The 18,377-nt window shown below is 40.9% G+C and overlaps 1 protein-coding gene across 1 annotated transcript in view; it reads left to right on the top strand.

Moving 5' to 3' along the window:
* Positions 1–9,956: 9,956 nt before the first annotated feature.
* Positions 9,957–18,377, top strand: part of DST (dystonin) — a 314,972-nt gene continuing 306,551 nt past the window's right edge. Inside the window, exons 1-2 of the mRNA XM_067294163.1 lie at positions 9,957–10,223; positions 10,616–10,677. Of these exons, the coding sequence (XP_067150264.1) occupies positions 10,043–10,223; positions 10,616–10,677 (243 nt within the window). The 5' untranslated portion in view covers positions 9,957–10,042. The remainder of the gene's footprint in view (positions 10,224–10,615; positions 10,678–18,377) is intronic.

Genomic DNA, 18,377 nt, shown 5'->3' on the forward strand with positions numbered 1-18,377 from the left:
TTTTTCTGTTACAGAGCTATGGCTTCAGCTCCCCCAACACACATTAATGAAACTATGTCTTTTCACAGAATTTACTGTGACAATCCAAGGGCCCTGGGGATAATACTGAACTGTCTGCTGGCATCATCTCTAGCCAGTGATTAAAGGGATTAGAAAGGTAGAACAACATGTCTCTAATGAAGAAGAGGAACAGTCAAATACTTCACCCACTGGAAGGTAAGTCCTGCAGTGTTTTCTCACACTGTTCTCTCACTGGAGTTAATGTGAACCTTGTCTGAGCAAGGACTGCCAAAATAGAAGGTAAAATACACTGGATATATATCCAGCAGAAAAGTAGTAATAACAACAACAACAACAACAACAACAACAACAACAACAACAACAACATGTGGGGAGGGATTAAGCTCACCAGACTTCAATTGTCTTAAAAGTGCGATGCTGGCTAGACATGTTTGGCTCACTTCACAGTCAATGCAGAAATAGGTGATTCATCTCATCCTAAGACATGTAACTAAAAGACAGCAGTTGACTTGCTGTCTGGGCAAGCCTATTTTCCTTCACTGACCATACAGTGATGTGGGTAGATATGTATGCTTATGGTAGCTGGCTTGGTCCAACCCATCCCAAATTAGCTCATTCTGCTTTTGAAACTGTAGAGTAGCTTCTAGTAGACCTTCTGCTACAGGGAGCTGAGAGGATGGAGTATGACATCTTTTAATGTGCATCTGGTTCTGTTTTAAATCTTTCTTACACAGTTCTGCGAGTCATCAAGTAAGATTCCTGACACTGAGTGCTTTGTTTGGTAGTTCAACTGGGAGATATGTAATTGTTCACAGACGTTACCCAGTGTGCAGCTAACCACACAGACAGAATTATATGGCCTTCGAAAGCCACTTATGTGTTTTGCAAGTTACTTTATTCTGCTAAATTCTCCATTTGAGAAGACCAGCTACTTTTTTGAGAAGTACTGAAACACAAACTTATGATTTATCTCTGTTCTGAGACACGAATTTGTCTCTACTTTTTATAAAAGCAGGTAATCTGCAGAAGGAAAAAAAAAAGATGTCATTTAAAAGCGCTGTAGAGGAAACATTAATTGGACTCTTAATTTTTACAAACATGTTAATATCTCACATTCTGCACAGATGCTACAAATTTGCACACAGAATATTGTTACTAAGCAACCCCAAAAGCCAAAACAAGAAAAATAAACACAAAAGTAATTTTAAAGACTTATCTCGCCCTTTGACTGACATAGTCTGTTCCATTCAGCTTGAGACTTGGTAGATGGCATGGTGAGATCATTATTTCTCCTTCCTTTCAGTAAATGCAGTGTAAAGTATTACAAATTTATGACATGAGACTGTATGGCCACTCAATGGGTCTGATTCTGCTGTGGCTTAAAATAGAGGGAGCTTTGCCACGGGTTTCAACAAAACCAGATCAGACTCCAACTGTACCACAACCACACAATACAGAACCATAATAAAGTACTAACATTTTATATTGTCTGTCCTCTAAGTTCAGCCTTTGATAATCCTAGTTTTCCTTGGAAATCCCTCTACTGGGATAGAATTTCATCCATCTCACTCAAAACTATTTAGTTCCGCTTCAGCATAATGAATAGTAGTCATAGATTTGGTTGGTGTTGCTTTGATTATGGCATTTTTAATTGAACTTGCTAAGACATTAAACAATGTCGGTATAAAACCCTTGGGCTAAACTAAAGTCTTAGAATTCCTGATTTTCTGTGACAAATTTATGATGGAAAATATGACCTTATTTAAATACATTATATGCCCTGTTGTAGGTTCTAATCTTATTGCCCTGAAACCAGTATAAGATTTACTAATGATTTCAGTGGAATTAGATACTGAGGAATGAAGTGTTGTTACTGCTCAAAAGATTTACAGTGTGATCTTAGTCATTTTACGGGAAAGGATGACTTAAAAGCAGAAATCTGCAGCTTTTGGTTAAGAACTACAGAGTGCAGATTTTCCAGAACCATCAGTATTAGTGTTGCAAATTCAGCTGAGAATCTAGATGAACATCAGAACATTACTGTAGACTTTCAAGAACATAAATGCACAAAAATCATTCCACTTGTTTTCCACTAACAGCAGTAGGATAAAACTACATGATTCTCACTACTGATATCTGTCAGTTCACTTCCTGACTATAAATCATTATCCCTGTAACTAGCTATAGAATAACCTGAGATACTTCTCTAAGTGATACTATTCGCAGTAAGGCAGTATCTTCTGGCCTTATTTACACAGATTGTCTGACTGACTTCAGAGTCTCAGAAGCCTTTGAAATCCACAGGACAATATGCAGAATTTGGCCTATACCTCATCCCACATGCTAAAATCCATTTGATGGGCCCACGGACTTCATGAAGCAATTATTTTTCCCAGCACTGTCCTGCATGCTGTGTTTTAGCAACCTAGAAGTTCTATGAAATAACATCAATACCTAAATAAGACAAAAACCTTCATAGGAACTGCAGCTTAAATTACAAGGTTGAAGAATTTTACTGGAAATGCTCTGATTTCTGAATCAAACCATCTACTGTTATTTTTGATATTAAGTGACAGTAAAGGAAGAATAGTGAATTTAACAAGCAGGTATATTTAATGTATCTAGGGCTACCAAATTTCTGTTTTATCTAGTAATTTATCTAGGTTAAGATGTTTACATTTAGATATCACTGGGTGCACTAGGTATCTAAGTTCCCATTATAATCATTGGGGATATAGAGATCTATTTGGCTGCCTAAACATAGGTGTCTAGTGCCATCTGAGGTGTCCGGTGGTATTCTACTTGGCCTTCAGCTGCCACTCCAGAAGAGCAAGTCTCCCAAAGGTCTGTTATCAAAATGGCCACTCCCTTGTAGACATCTCAGCCTAGAGCATCTTCAGTGGTCAAATGAGTCAGGTTCCTAATGAATACAATTAAAGATACCTGGAGAGCAACTCAGCTTATTTCAAAGAATCTACGGCTCAATTTAATTACCTAAAAATAAGTGTCTGGTGCAATCTTAGATGCCATAAATTATTGCGCCTGGCCTCCAACTGTCACTTCTGGTAGGAACATATCTTCCATGGGGCCTACATCCTCTTCCAGGCTCATGGGGATGTTTACTAACTCCAGGCATCTCAAATGGCACTAAATGCCTATATTTAGGGAAGTGCATTGTTCTCTGGGCTCCAATGATTGACTTGAGTTTAAATGGGAGCTTAGATACCTCATATGCCTGTAAACCACATACACTTATCTTAATTTTCAACTGGATCCCACTCTCAATGGAAGATCCACATAAAGATAGCAAGATTTCAAATAAAGAGATGCAGGAAGTTATCTCAGTTCTACATCATAGATTAGTATCTTAATTAAATAGCTATTTCACAGCTGATAGAATACTAATACCCATTTGCTTGTTCGCAAATGCTACACACACTGCAACATACTGCTATACATATCAACAAAGATTAGTGTATTCATTGAATGGGATGACATACCTCAGCTACTGGAATTTGGATAGTCATATTAAAGCTCTCTCCATGCAGGTTAATATAACCAAATTTGTAGAAGCCGTAATTAGCCTGGGAGGAAAATCAAGTCAGCGTGGCTATATAGAGTCCAACACCTGGCCTTCCACATTCAGATCTAGCCTGTGTAATTTAACACAGTGTATCTCTACAGCTCTAAAATTATGAAGGCTAGAGACCTGCAAAGTATGTGGGTTTTTTGTCTGAAGATGTTGATGGGAAGACAACATCATTAGGAAAAGTTTGACCATGTGCAAGTCTGTCCTGAGGTACAAAAACTGCACTTGCTCTGTGTAACTGCCAAGCAGTCAAATATCATTTTCCTATAAAGCCTAGTTTAAGATGTATCCTGAAAATGTGTGCAAAAGGCTGAAAAATATCAGAAGAACTTTCCATATGCAACTAATGTACTTCCAAATTTGACTGGTTCAAACAAACCTACTGGTAACCTGGTGTGGGAATTTATAAGTGGTGGCATCTTCCTGTTTTTATATGGTGGCATAGACTATCTTACCTTTCGATAAATTGTGCTGTCCCAAAGTATTATTAACAGTGAAATTCTCCCTTCAACTGTAAGAGCATAGAAGTAAAAGAGCAGCTAGGAAATTCCAGGCTTGAGCTCTGGTCAGTATTAAATAATGTAGCGGCATCTTAACTATCTCTACTCATATGTCTTTATTGGCCATCACAGGCGAGTGATGATAGATTAGAAGTGATGCTTGGTTAATACTCTAAGTGCCTGCTCTTTTACTCCAAAGCTGCTCTTCATTTTTTTTTTCTCAATGTTGGTAGGAGGGAATGAACTTGATCTCAAGTTAAAAAAATATTCTGTGTTAGTAATAAAGGTCATGAGCTAGAATCTGAGACATACATGTTGCTCTCTTACTCCAGGGAATGTTACTGCAACTAAGAGCACTTCTGCATGCACTTAGGAGAATTTACAGAAGGGCATCTCCCTCCCCTGTGAAGGTAACAGTCTCTAACCTTATTAGAGCTAATTTTTCCCTCCTGTAAAATCAAATGTCTTTTTAATGTACACAGTTCAACCTGACTTTATAAATTAATATAAGAGCTGAAAGACCAATATTCCATATTTACTACAACTCGTCAATCTGAAACAATCCTTAAGCAACTTCCAGTTATATACATATGATATTAATGAAGTGTAATTCCCTCTGGGATGCAGGGCCACATTCAGACTGACCACTGCCACACTAAGCACTGCCAAAAATGTATGGAGAGCAAATTTCAACCAAGGACAAAGGGGCATATCACTGCTGTAATGAAAAATGCCATAGGAGCTTTAGCAGTATATTTCTATCTAGGCTCAAGATCAGCCTCTTTGTCTGCAAAGTCAATTTATGCCCACAGAACTCATGCCAGCATTTTTCCAGCAACACAAGAAACTGTGAGTGGACAACTGTATGGCTGATACTCCATTTGATTTACACCCACAGTCTAATAAGCAGAGGGAATCAAAATGTGCAAGTTGTGTGAGTTAATGAAATCTGCAAAACAAGGACAATCATATAGAGAGAGTAGGCAGGAATTTGATTTTCCATTGTCACCTAAAACACCTGCAGACTGCAAAGTGTTCCAGTGATGGAAGGGTCTAGTCTGTAGCACTGTGATCATACAATTTAGTCTTGGGTAAATAATGTAACTTTTACAGTTTAGCTTCTCTGTTCAAAGGATTTTAAATAATAATACTTATGTACCTAACTTCAAGGATATTGTAAGAATTAACTAATGCTAACATGCCCTTCAAACATACAAAGCACTGTATGGAACAAACGATTTAACTAGTTTGGCAGAACAAAGACTTGCAATGACCTTGCTGAATTTGGAACATTATCGTTTCACATAAAAGCATCAAGTTTCAACAATCTGTGTTATCAAGCTAAAAATTGTTATTCTTTCAGCCAAAGAATGTATTTTACAAGGTTTGATCAACTACCAGAAACTCCCACAACATATTGTAATACATCATGCTTAAGCTGCTAGAGAGCACACTGAGGACCAAGTAACACGTGAAGTAGACTACTGAGGAGAAAAGTCAATTATTTATTTGAATGAAGTTGATAATATCCAGACACTACGGTATTTTGGGTATTTACTTTGGTTGCTTATGGGGTCCTGTTTGATTAAAAACCCTTTTTTTGTTAAGAAGTATTACATGATTAGAAAATCCTTCTAACCAGTTAAGTAGCCATATAAATGGAATATTTTACTTAATTATAATTTAATTAGGAGAAACACTAAAAGCATATCTACATATCAGTGAAAAGAAATGATCTTACTCTTTCACTTACTCAGCAACTCTTCTGAAATCATATCATGTATAATCTCTTAATCATATATTTACTTCACTGGATCTATCATGTGAGCTTTTCTTTTGGCTCACTGCAGGGGGTCTTATTACTGTACAAGGAAGCCCCCAAGGCCTGAATCTGTAGATGCCTCCTCAGAGTCATTGCATGCCCTTGTGTCTCACAGCTCAGATTTTCTGAGCTCAGCACATCTTTGAAGATGTGGTTTCTCCACTAAAATCACATATTTTCTTTTTGCAGTTATTTTTTCTTCTTTCAGCCTAAACCATTGCACTCAGCTAAGATTTTTAGTTTCTGTTAAAAAGTTTCTGAACCTCATTTAAATTATCAAGGAATATGCACTAGTCCATAGATTGCACTGCAATTCTACTTACAGGGCAAAGTTAAGGGAAGGAAGTGTCTCTGCCTTCAACCCATGAGGCAACACTGCTAAGCCTGTAACAGGATATCATGAGAGACTGGGTGAAAGAATATTTTAGGTCAATGCTGACTTGCTTCCCTGCAGGAGGGCTGCTGCTGTTATTCCATATCCCGTGCTCGAGACTTCCATTAAATTTCTGAAATTTGACATAATTTTCTGCTGTTGCCCTCATCCCTCTGCAAGTTTGTAAATAGGTTAAGAACTGCAAGAAAGAGTAACTGCAAGCAGAAAAACACCCCCCTGCCCCGTCCTGTCCCTTTCCACCGCAAAAATCCGCTCTTTGCCTCTATTCTGGGGAGTCTCTGAAGTGGAGCTTTCCCTTTTCATTCTTCTGCCCAGGCACTTTTCACCATCTTCTCCCTCAATATTACTCATGTAAAACGCTGCTTCCAAGCCTCCTGCTGAAAACTTCAACTATGCCTGTGACTCTGTCGCTGCTCTGCTTCTCTGTGATCCCTGTCAAAACAAGTGTCTGCAGGATTTTTCCTCCCATCATCTCACGCCTCTTCAAAAGTCTGGCCACATCGTGCATACCCTGGAACAGTAGTGCTACCCTTTATTTATTTCAGGGTCAAAGGCTGCCTTCTTAGTTTATAAAACCCTTCCAGCCTTGCTTCAGCCTCTCCCAACAACTTGTCTTCTCTGACCTGCCTTGCCATTCCCCATGTTCTTGCCACATTTAGTCTTAAAACTTGGTTACCTTCTTTCACTTCCTCTTCTCTGAAATAGCTTCCTATATCTCTCCACCTCCTGGATTCTCCTTCTGAGGTCAAATCTCAGCTGAGAGCCAACAGTTTTGTTTTAACCTTGTCTCTTCATTCCTTTTCTCTTCTCTGTTTATCATTATTAAGGCTTATAAGTTCCCTGAAAAACATTCTGTAAAGAAGCTTATATTAAAAATGCTATACATGTAAAACTTCTTTTCATTTCTCATTACCTTTATTTGGAAAATCTACCCACATATTTTTTGATCATGGAAAGCTGATCATCCACAAACATGGAGTTTGATCATTTTTAATGTGAAATAACTTCAACAACTTTATTCACCATGGAAGTAATATTCTAACCATACTACCAAAAAGTACAATATCTGGCAAACACAGAGTAGTAATGAATACTGTGAAATGCATAGCAGCAGCTTGATGTAAAAGAGACTGTTGACTGGGACACAGAAGTCCAGAGCGGTGGCTCTCTGACAAATTGTGCATGTCAGCATTTCTCACACTAAACTGCATTCTTTTTAATTTGGAAAAAAACAATCAAACAGTTATCATGAAATTTATCATAGCCTGTTGACAAAATATGATCTTCACTGTAAGTCTTAGTTTAAAGTTTACAGATTTCTGCTTCTAACAAGCAAACATTAGAGATCTCTCATCAGTTGACTTTCTTCTATGCGCTTATCCAAGAACAGTGTGAGAAGAACTGTGCTACCTGCCGGTTCCCAGCAACTGACTGTGCCGTCACTGTTAAGACACATTTCCTAGAATCTCCCATGATGAAACAATAAATTGGTGTACCGTGAAAGGTGTTGAAAAGTTTCTTGTTACTGCAACATACTGCAGTGAAGCACTGCAGCAGGGCAGTGTGTTGCCAGGAAGATTGCACTGGTTTGCCTCATGTTACAGTGAGGTAACATGAACCATTTTAGTAATCTCCAGGTAATCTGCATTAAAACCATCTTACTGCAGTGTACTGCGGTATTAGGCAATGTTTCAATATTGCATCACACGATGCAACACAACCTAACAGCATTTGTCACTTTCTAGGTAGTGAAGGAAAGCATTTTATCATATGCTGCAACATATCAACTTTCCATTTACAAAGTAGTATGACAGACTATTCTGTCTCTACATCGTGATATATATTATGAAACTACACAAAATTCCTGGAATGAAATACAATACACCTAAAAGCCAACATTTTTTTTCTTTCTTTAACTGATAATAAGAGAATCTTCCAATGAAATGGGATTTCCATAACATTAAGGGTCCAGTAAGGAGTTATAATGTATTTAGTTCAGTGATACATAAATCTGAATGATATAAAGATCATCTTCCCCATTCTTATTCAAGGTACCACAAACAGAGATGTTTCCCTCTGTCTCTGTCCTTGTCCTTCCAGCACATATATTTTGTAGTTTAACTTAAATTTGCATGTATGTTTTTATATATCCTTTTATGGCAGACATACAAAGCAGTAACATCTCAATGTTATTCCAATGTTTACACAGAGATCTTCATTATTCCTATAAAGTTTCTGAAATGTTCCTCTCATTTATGTGCTTGCATTGACAGTACATGGAAAGAGTATGAATTTTGTCACAAATTAATCCTATTCTTTTACAATTAGACAGGCAGATGGATACTGCAAAATATAGGCTGGATATATTTTCATTATGTGATTTTTTGGGGTTGTAATACCAGCGTTTAAAACTGCATTTTCAAACATCTCAGAAACAGTTTTTGAAAGTAAAGAACCAGCAAAGTAACAGCTCTTAAAACAGTTACATAGATAAAGTCCCGTGCAATCTGCACATTCTAGTATTTTTATAGTATGCATGATGTACCAGCTTCTGTAAGGCAGCATAATGAAAGGCACCGAAGCTGACATTTGCTGCAGCATGTTGCAGTTTCCTGCAGTAAGACAGCATATATGTTATTGCTGTATAACTGATGCTGCTGCAGCAGCCCGCTGCACCAGGCGGCTCGTCAATGGCTTTCACGCAGGAAGCGCCCCGGTAAGTGTAAAACCCACGCGGCAGGCACGCGTGGAGTACGCGCCGTGCGCGTTTTAACACGAGCCATATAAAACCCGGTGCTGCTGCGTATTAAGGGCTGCTGCCCGGTCTCTCCTGTAGGCAGTCGCCGCATAAATCCCAGCATCAGAAATAAGGATCATCAAGACACAGGGAGCCTAAACACTTTAGTAATGTGTAACCTACTGATACGCACGTTAACATTTTCAAATCCTTTTCCGCTGCTCTAGCTTGGCCATGAAAATAGGCTTGATTTGCGCCCGGCTTTAAAGGTCCGCCTGCACAGAAAACCTTGCAGCAGTAAGAGGACAAGGAACGACGGCAGGCAGGCAGGCAGACAGACAGACAGACACACGCGCGCACCCCTTCTCCGCCCAGACCCGCCGCCCGCCCGCAGCGGCTCCGCACCGCAACTCCCGCTCCCGCAGCCGGGCCGGGCGGGCGGGCGGCAGCGGCGGCCCCGCGGCGCCCCCCGCCCCCGCGTACCTCGCAACAGCCATTTTCCGCCCGCTCTGCCGCAGCTCCGCGCGTGATGTCACCGCCGCCGCCCGGCCGGGCCCCGCCGCGCACCCGGGGCAGCCCGGCCGCAGCGGGCTCCGGCGCCCCTTCCTCCTCCTCCTCCTCCTCTTCCCTCCCTCCTCCCCCCCGCAGCGCCGCGCCGGGCGCGCAGCCATCCCCGCGCCGGCTGCCATGCAGCGCTGCGCTGCGCTGCGCGGAGGGGGCGCCCCGCCCCCGCGCCGGTGCCCGCGGCCGCCGGGCGCAGAGGGGGAAGCTCCGCCGCCGCCGCCGCCGCTGCTGAGTCACGGCCTGAACCCAGCCCCCGCCCCCGCCCCCGCCTCCGCCCGCCCCGCGCCCGGCTCCAGCGCCGCGGGCCGGCGGCGATGCCCGCCCCGCTGCCGCCGCCGCCGCGGGGAGACGCTGCGCGGCCCCCCCGGCTCGCCGCAGAAGCGCGCACGCACAGGGGCACTCGCACGCCTGAGCCATGATTGCCGCAGCCTTCCTGGTGCTGCTGAGACCCTACAGCATCCAGTGTGCCCTCTTCCTGCTCCTGCTCCTGCTGGGCACCATCGCCACGATCTTGTTCTTCTGCTGCTGGCACCGCAAGCTCCAGAAGGGCAGGCACCCCATCAAATCCGTCTTCTCGGGGCGCTCAAGGAGCCGAGGTAGGGGATGCTTCTCACCCCGCGGCGGGAGGGAGGGATGGAGGGGGAGGACAGCGCCTCCTCCGCTCGCGGCCCCGTTCCCGGCGCAGGGACACGCCGCGCGGGCCCCCGTTCCCGGCGGCTTTCGGGAAAACCCGAGCCGAGCCGAGCCCCGGGCTGCGGCAGCCCGGTCCCCACCCACCCTCCCCGCCGGCGAGGCGAGGCAAGGCACGAAGCCCCCGCTGATTCTCCCGAGCGCGGCACAACTTTATGCTCAACTTCTTCGCCATGAATTAAATATAAACGCGGGGCCGAGCGCGGAGCTGCGCCGCCGCCGCGCCCGCGCAGCCGCGAGCCCGCGGGAGCCGAGCGCGGAGCCACATGCAGCCTGTGTCTCTCTCTTTCCCTTCCAGATGCTGTAATGAGAACTCATCACTTTCGCTCTGAGGTAATTTATTTAGCACGCAATTTCAAGGTCAGAAGTTGTTCTCTTTACCTGAGTACAAATTGTTAAAGTCTTTTTTTTTTTTTAATGAAACCACGTATGAACTTTTTATTTTGCATGCAAGACACAATGTCCTCTTTTTCTTTTCCTTTTGTTTTTAATGAAATGTGCCACACAAAATGTTAGCTCTCCATTCACATTCTCCTACCTGGCCTATTGATTTGCGTTATATCTAGAGCAATTGGTTACTTTAAGAAGAACTGGGCTTATTTTACATGCTCGTCCTACCTCTGTCCAAAAGCCAACCCCAAACACAGTTATTGACTGCACTGTAAATACGTGCGGTGCTGGTACATTTGTGACTGCAGAGCTTGCATTTGTTAGCTCTACTGCCAGTCCTCACCTGTGTGTCACTCACGTGCTGGGAAAGTTGCCTGCTTCACACAAATGCTGCTGCAGAGATCCCAGAAGGATCCAGGCTTCAAGCGTGTTAGATGCCTCATTTCATGACTAGATCTTCACAGGTCAGGTGAACTGAAATGCTTACACGCCAGCGATAAAAATATAACATAAAAAAGAGCCACTTCCTGGTGATTCCGAACAAGGAGCGTAATTGCTGGAATAGGGGAAATAATATTTATTTTAGCAGCTACTTTTTTCCATGCTGCTCTGAAGAGCTCCTGTCTAGCTAAATCACTTGCCAGCTTTTCGGCTACTGATTTAAGGCATGTCTCCATGCCGTTGCCTACTATTCTGGAAGCCTTTAGAGAGTTTTGCATGAAAATGATCTTCTTTTAATTGTTCACATTTTTTTATTACCTTGCTGCAGGGATCATGGGTAATGTTTTCAAAAGTGTGCATGTGACACATTTTTGTGACATGGTTCATTTTGGAAATTAGATTTTAAACTCCTAAATATTTTGAAATTTGCACCAAAAGAAGATCACATAGGGAATGTAGTTAGTGGGAGAGGCCTTCTATCTTTAGACCTGCAAAAGTCTCTTTTTGTTGTTTTCATGATTAAACAATTAGTGCTGTTGTGAAGCAAGCAAACAAACAAACGTGTCCCACCATAAGTCAAAAAATGTGGATGATTTAGTTCCACCAATATAACATATTTGGTTTGCATGTAAAATTCTCTAAGTATGGAGCTTCAATAGAAATTAAGTTTAATGTGTTATACTCTGTTGAAATCTGTATAGTTCTGTATGATGACTCTTAATTAGTCATTTTGCAAACTTCCCTTTTATTTTTTATTAATCCAGCATGTGGTTATTTGTATATCACCCAATTAAAAATAGACATATTTAAAATATTTCCTAGCAGTTTCCATTTACTGAGATATATTAGAATAAAACAAGGAAAACTATTATATTCTCTTACAATTTTCTAAATTTTGTTAAGAAAGAGTAATACCATAGCTAATGCTTTTAACTGCCCATTTAAGAAACTGGGGGAGCTATTTTTCTGCTCATTATCAAGTGATGCAGACTTTCGATTTGTAAGAGAAAATGATGACTCATTTGACATCATAAGATTTTCATTTTTCCAAAGCTTTTTCAAGAAAAAACTTGTTTTAATGAATCTAATTGAATTGATTAATAACAAATTACGGGTATACTCTCATGAAAATATTAGCAGCACCATTTGAAACAGAATTTGGCATTCTTTCTGTATATCAGCACAAACTATTATGCACTTCCAACTCCAATAAGATGTTAATGAAAGCAAAGCATGACATATGAAAATATGGGCTTTACATAGTCCTTTTCCCCAAAAGTGAACATCACATCTCAACTCCAAATTTTATAGCACAAGGTACAGCTGCTAGCTTCTACTATGCTTAGTTGTTTGTCAGGCACAGTTTTAAATGGTATTTCTTAATGAAAATAAAAGATAAGGAAAAATAGGTCCATCATAAACAGCAGTGGGTTGGTAATTCATCTCATGAGAGCTGGCTTCAAACATGACTTACATCACACATGAACGTGCAGGTGGTCTAGTGGCAGTACACAGAGAATTATAATTGCCATTATCTACAGAGCCGTTGGCAATTTCTGCATGATTGGCTGCCTGCCAGGAAAGCCTTATATTTGGAAAAATAGATGTGTAGCAAATTTATGATGAAGTTCTTTTTGTCAGAGCCATAGCTCTTATGGTGCATGCCGACATTGTCCTTGTCTCCAGTGAGAGCTATTAATCCCTTACTTTCCTTAGTACCGAAAAATTAACCCCACATTAAAAAAAGACGACCTCATACTCTGAAGTAATTCTAATCATACATCTGATGAATTACAAAAGGGCAAATACTAAACTTGAAAAGGATCCTTATAAGGATGCCCTGTTTTGAGTATTATATACCACCAGTGAATTTAATCCACAAATACTTTGTCCATTTTTTTGCGTCTTGATTTTGAATGTCTCTGCAAAGCATCTATCACATTACTATACTGCAAGATTCTATGCAGACATTTCTTATTGTCCGAACAAACTTAAAGAACTGACTCCGTGCCTCAAAAGAAGATAAATTTACATGAATCGTTATGAATATAAAGTAGGTTAAAGTCTGTCTTTGTTAGAGGTGCTTCATAACAGAAAAATTAACCAGCAAGAAAATGTGAGAGTTTATGAGAGAAAACAATGCTGTCTCCACCACCCCACTTACTGTCATTTACTATCATCTTAAGTTTGTCAGACCTGTTTTTTGTATATTTTTGGTCTCCATAAGTATTACAGTCCTTTAAGTCCATTATGACTATATTTGCTCTTAAATTTCACTCCATTCTACAGATATTAGAGATACTCCATGAACTAACTTTAGGAATCACACCCAGAATAGTTAATGTTTCTAAACTAAGGTAGACCTAAATATGCCGTCGCTGTAAAAAGAGAACAAGTAAATTTCCAACAGAAATATGGCTTGCATGACAAATCAGTCTTTGATGTAGCTATTTTAACTGTTCTCTCCTTTCTTTATTTGGAGAGCCAGTTGTAGAGTGAAATATCTGTGCTCTACCAAAATCATACCAAAGTAGCAACATAACTCAGTGAGAGTTTCACCAAAATAAGGGGTTATGATCCATTGTTTTTTTATTATTATTCTGTATATATTCAAAAATTCAAATGATATCAGTGATTCACTTCATTTTTCTCTTTGTCTCTGTAGAGGTTTGGGTTTTCCTAAAGTGCAGGAATTTTCTCTGAGTACTTTGAGGGCTTGGGCTTGATATGTTTAAATGTATAGCAGCTTACACTTTACAAAGAGCTTTGAATGTCATCTGTGCTTTACAGTTTAAAAGCATTTGCTTAATGTGTTTGTGTTGCCGTTTCTTGTGATTAAATTTCTTAGTTTTCTTCTTTGGCTAAGCCTATGCAGTCATGGGATTATGTGAGATTTTTACCTTTCAATTAAAAAAGAAGTAAGCTTCTAGACCTAAGGCTCATACATCTTGAACATATGAAGGCTAGAGACTTCTCAAAGGCTTTTAGAAGACTAGCCCACTGTAACTAAATAGCTAATAGAATTAACCCAAATCCAAATTATTACACTCTCGTGATTTGAGGATAAGAATTCTTGAATAGGAAGGTTCCCATTCTTTTTTTTTTTAATACTTGTTTTTTGGTGAGATTGTGAAGGGATATTTGTGCTAACTGCTAAACCAGTAGCTGACGATCTTCATATTTGTAGGGAAAAAAATCTCTAGATTTATCTTTTGTCTGAACATCTCTCTCGGCTTCACAGTTTTCCCTTATCTTACCTTCTAAATTAGAAATACTATGATCTCAAGAACTGATGGGAGGATATATGTATGCGGTGTCAGTGTTTATGGACAGTCAGGAACAATATAGTATCTTTTCATTTGTATTTTATTTTGACTAATATATTTTGGGCAAGTTTCCTGGGAATGGTTCCACTGAAACCTGTAGGTATGATCCTACTACTAAGCAAATCCATGCAAGTTTTACAATTCACTCTAAATTCTGACTTCACTTAGAACAGGTGCATGCCTGGTGGGACTCGTCACATGAGCAAGGCAAACCTGAGTTGACCCTTTATTAAAAGATCCTGTGGAGGATGGCAGCAGCATATATTAATCATAGCTGTAGCAGAGGAGTAACATTTTGTAATTTGGATTTTGCAGACCTCATTTTCTGCTTAGAGTACTGAATAGTCACTACAAGATTATATATATTCAGTCTAGTGTTTTGATAAGACAGTTGTCTGATGCTAAAACAGGTCAGCCAAGTCTAATGACAATTTTTAAGAGGAAATAAATTTGCTAAATCATCCATTATAGTGCAGTGGATACAAAACCACAGTAAAACAATCCCTAGTAAATGTATATATTATCTTTGCCAGCAATTGAGGCCATTGTAACCTGGAAAAGGTGTTCATACATGTATCCCTGAGCATACTTTTGTCATAATCATCTTGCTTTTGAGTCTGATTCTGAGGCAAATGCCCAGAAATACAATTCTAGATACCTTACAAAACAGTAATGAATAGTCATTGAAGACCTGCACTATAATTCATCCTGAGAGTTGTAGAGTTATTATAAACTGCTCAAGATATGTACAGCTTCAGTAAAAGAAAAATCAGCAGACCCCCCCAAACTGAATTGTACTGTTCTGTTTGATGGGAGGGAGTTCATTCAAAGAGCAACAGAAATGTTCAAGACTAGCCACAAATATACATTCATTCACTTATTCAAAGGATGTTTCCCTGTCTTTGCAGAGTTGAGTCAGCCTGCAAATATTTTACTTTTGTATTTGACACGTTTTTCCCCCAGGATATTTAAACTGTTTTTTTCCATTAGCTGTCTAAGAGTTAAGGAAGAGGTTCAAGGGAAAATAAATCAGGGACAAAAAGAAATTGTTTTCTTAGATATATGAAAGCACTTCTGTGTAGGAATGAATACAGGTTATACTGTATAAGGGCAAATCCTGCTATCCATTTTTCATAGCACATCCAGTAACATGGCCCAGACAGAGAATGTCACAGTAGGCTGTTATATAGCAAATCAGGTACTACTGACACTCTGCTTATTATATATTGTCTGTCCATTGCTGTTCTTCAGTCTTATTCACTGCAGGGCAGTGTGTAGGTGTCCCAGTGAGCGCTAGTCTATGCTGAGAAGCAGCTTGTTTGGCAACTGTATCGCAAAACGTGTGGTGATCCCCCAGTTGCTGCAGCAAGACCACTTGGGTTCCTGAGCTAATTCCAGAAGAGTTAACTTGGGTACCTTTACTCCATGTGACAGTGTAGTGTAGAAATGCCCTGTATCTTTGTACAGCCGTCTGGCTCCCTGTGTCTGTAGCCTGGCTCCCAACAGTATGCGGACCACGGAGATGCTGAGGGGATTCCTTCTTAGCTCCACCAGGCACCTGGTAGAGTAATGGCATTGTGCCAAGGTGCATGCCCATGGTAAGACATGGTCCCAATGTATTGCATGTGAGGACCTGCGTTATAAATTAACATATCCTCACAGTTCTTTACAGGTTAGGGACGATCACCGCATAAAGATCTTGTACATAATTTACAGTTCTTAGTATTATTTAGTTTCCTTAATGCAGTTATATCAATAACCTCACAGCTATCATAAAAGTATTTACATACTGATATAAGGCTTCTCAGTATCTACTGTTATCTCTGGACACATATGTTTTAGATGAGATTGCAGCTTCAGTTATCTTGTGCACCAGTTTACAGTCCGCATTCCTGATGCACGCAGACAGAGCCCTGGTTTCAAGGGGCTCCAGGTGGAGCAAGGTATGTTGCACGGATCTGTTAGCCACCACGTAATTGTACCCATGTATGGAATGGGAATTTCTAGCTGGTGTTTATTGGTTGGAACTAACCTTAAATTGAAACTGTAAATTAAAACACCTGAGGTCATACATGTGGTGATGGCATATATTGCCACAAAATTACCACATCAGCTATAGAAACTACCATCTTATACAAACAGAAAGGATTGTGTGTGGGTCCATAGATCACATGTGCCGCAGAAAAGCTCAACCATCTACAGTGAGTTCTCAGTTATGGTGGTTAGATTATTAGGGTGACAGACCAGGTTGTGGATACACATTCAGAAATAGCTCAGCGCTTTAAAGGCTATTAGGTGAAAGAAAGCACCACACAAGCGTGGTAGCACTACCCTCAGGGCTTTTTCAGCTGCTGGGCTATTACATGTGTTTTCCTATGGCATGGAGAAATCACTCATACACTTTTCTACTGCTAGGCTTTTTCTAAGGAGAAGCAACTTGAAGGTACTATGGAAGAACCATGCAGAGCACAGGATAAAGCCACCTCACTATTTTTATACTAAATCAGCTTCAGTTGAGCTGGTTTGGTTCAGCCTGGCCACATCCAACTTGAGTGGACACCACCTAGAGCCACAGCTTTTAACCTACCCCATAGTGCTCTGCGGGCTGGAGGGTGTATCAGACCCAGGACTTGGGCTGGTAACAGAGTGCTCGGGCCCCTCCATGCTCTCCTGGGAAAGAGCTCAGGTCTGGGTTGTAGAGATACTCAGGGAGGTCTTCACACCCCCAACTGACATGGCCAGTCTTGATCTGGCACTAGCAAGCCTGGCCACCATTGAGCTGGCTCCTTGGGCTCCTAGTTCAGCTGTGCACTATGTGCCTGGGTACTTCTGCTCTCCAAAGCATCTGTGAGCCCCTTCTCACTTCCCTTGTGCCTCACTCCTTGCCTTAGGAAGAGTTAGTGGTTTGCTCTTCCTGACTCATCAGTAGGAATGAAACATGAGTTATGGCTGAAGTCTGAAATTACCACATCAGCTGTAGAAAATAACTGCAGCTGACATGTGGGCAAAGACACATTTCTTGCAAGTTGTGCCAATGTCCTTATCACCCCTGTCCACTCAGCTGTATGAATACAGCGCTCAGCTTCAGGATGGCAGGGTAAACAGAAGAGCAAACTGGAAGCGAAGCACAGTTCTTGCAAAATTTATCAACATATAAATTGATAACGCTAACTACACTGAAATGCATTTTCATGTCAGATTAAGGTATTATATTAATCCTCATTCTTTCTTCTAGAGAGAACAAAATGATACAACTAGGTCAGGGCTTCGTTCCCTTCTGAGCTGTTGCCGCTCCCTCCATGTGCCTTGAAGTGCAGCCCGAGTGGGAAAGTGACTCTGCAGAAACAGCCTCCTCTTACACAGCAGGATGAGCTCACCGAAAGCATTTACAGTTTCTAGTCTGTAGAGCATTTTAGCTGACCTAGCATAGCTGTCAGGATGGGCTGAATAGCTCTTCAGGCCTCACTGACTGTGTTGACTGAATTTTTCATTGACTATAATGGGAGCTTAGATGCAGCTCCACAAGTAGAGACTCATTCAGATATGTAAGTGTTGCTGGTATTTGAATGTAGGTATCTTAACAGATAACTGAATCCCAGTCTAGCTATCTTTTTTTACATATATATACTTGCTAAATCTCTCATTGGTTATGTATGTATTTTATGCTTGACAAAGTGGACACCCATCTTCACATGCAGGGATGGCATAAATTCTCTCACCAGTTTATATATCAAATAAGCATACTAGACTGATGAGAGTCATTTCTTTGTACTAGATGTTGGGCAGCAGTTGTGTGGGTTAGCAATCTGTGTGTTATTTCTTATTCCCCTTTCTACTGTGTTTTTAATTTTCCAGAGGCCGTTTTGGACAGTTTGGACAGTTAATACTTCATTGCAGGTTCAT

Source organism: Apteryx mantelli, chromosome 3, assembly GCF_036417845.1.
Source record: "Apteryx mantelli isolate bAptMan1 chromosome 3, bAptMan1.hap1, whole genome shotgun sequence".
Classification (NCBI taxonomy): Eukaryota; Metazoa; Chordata; class Aves; order Apterygiformes; family Apterygidae; genus Apteryx; species Apteryx mantelli.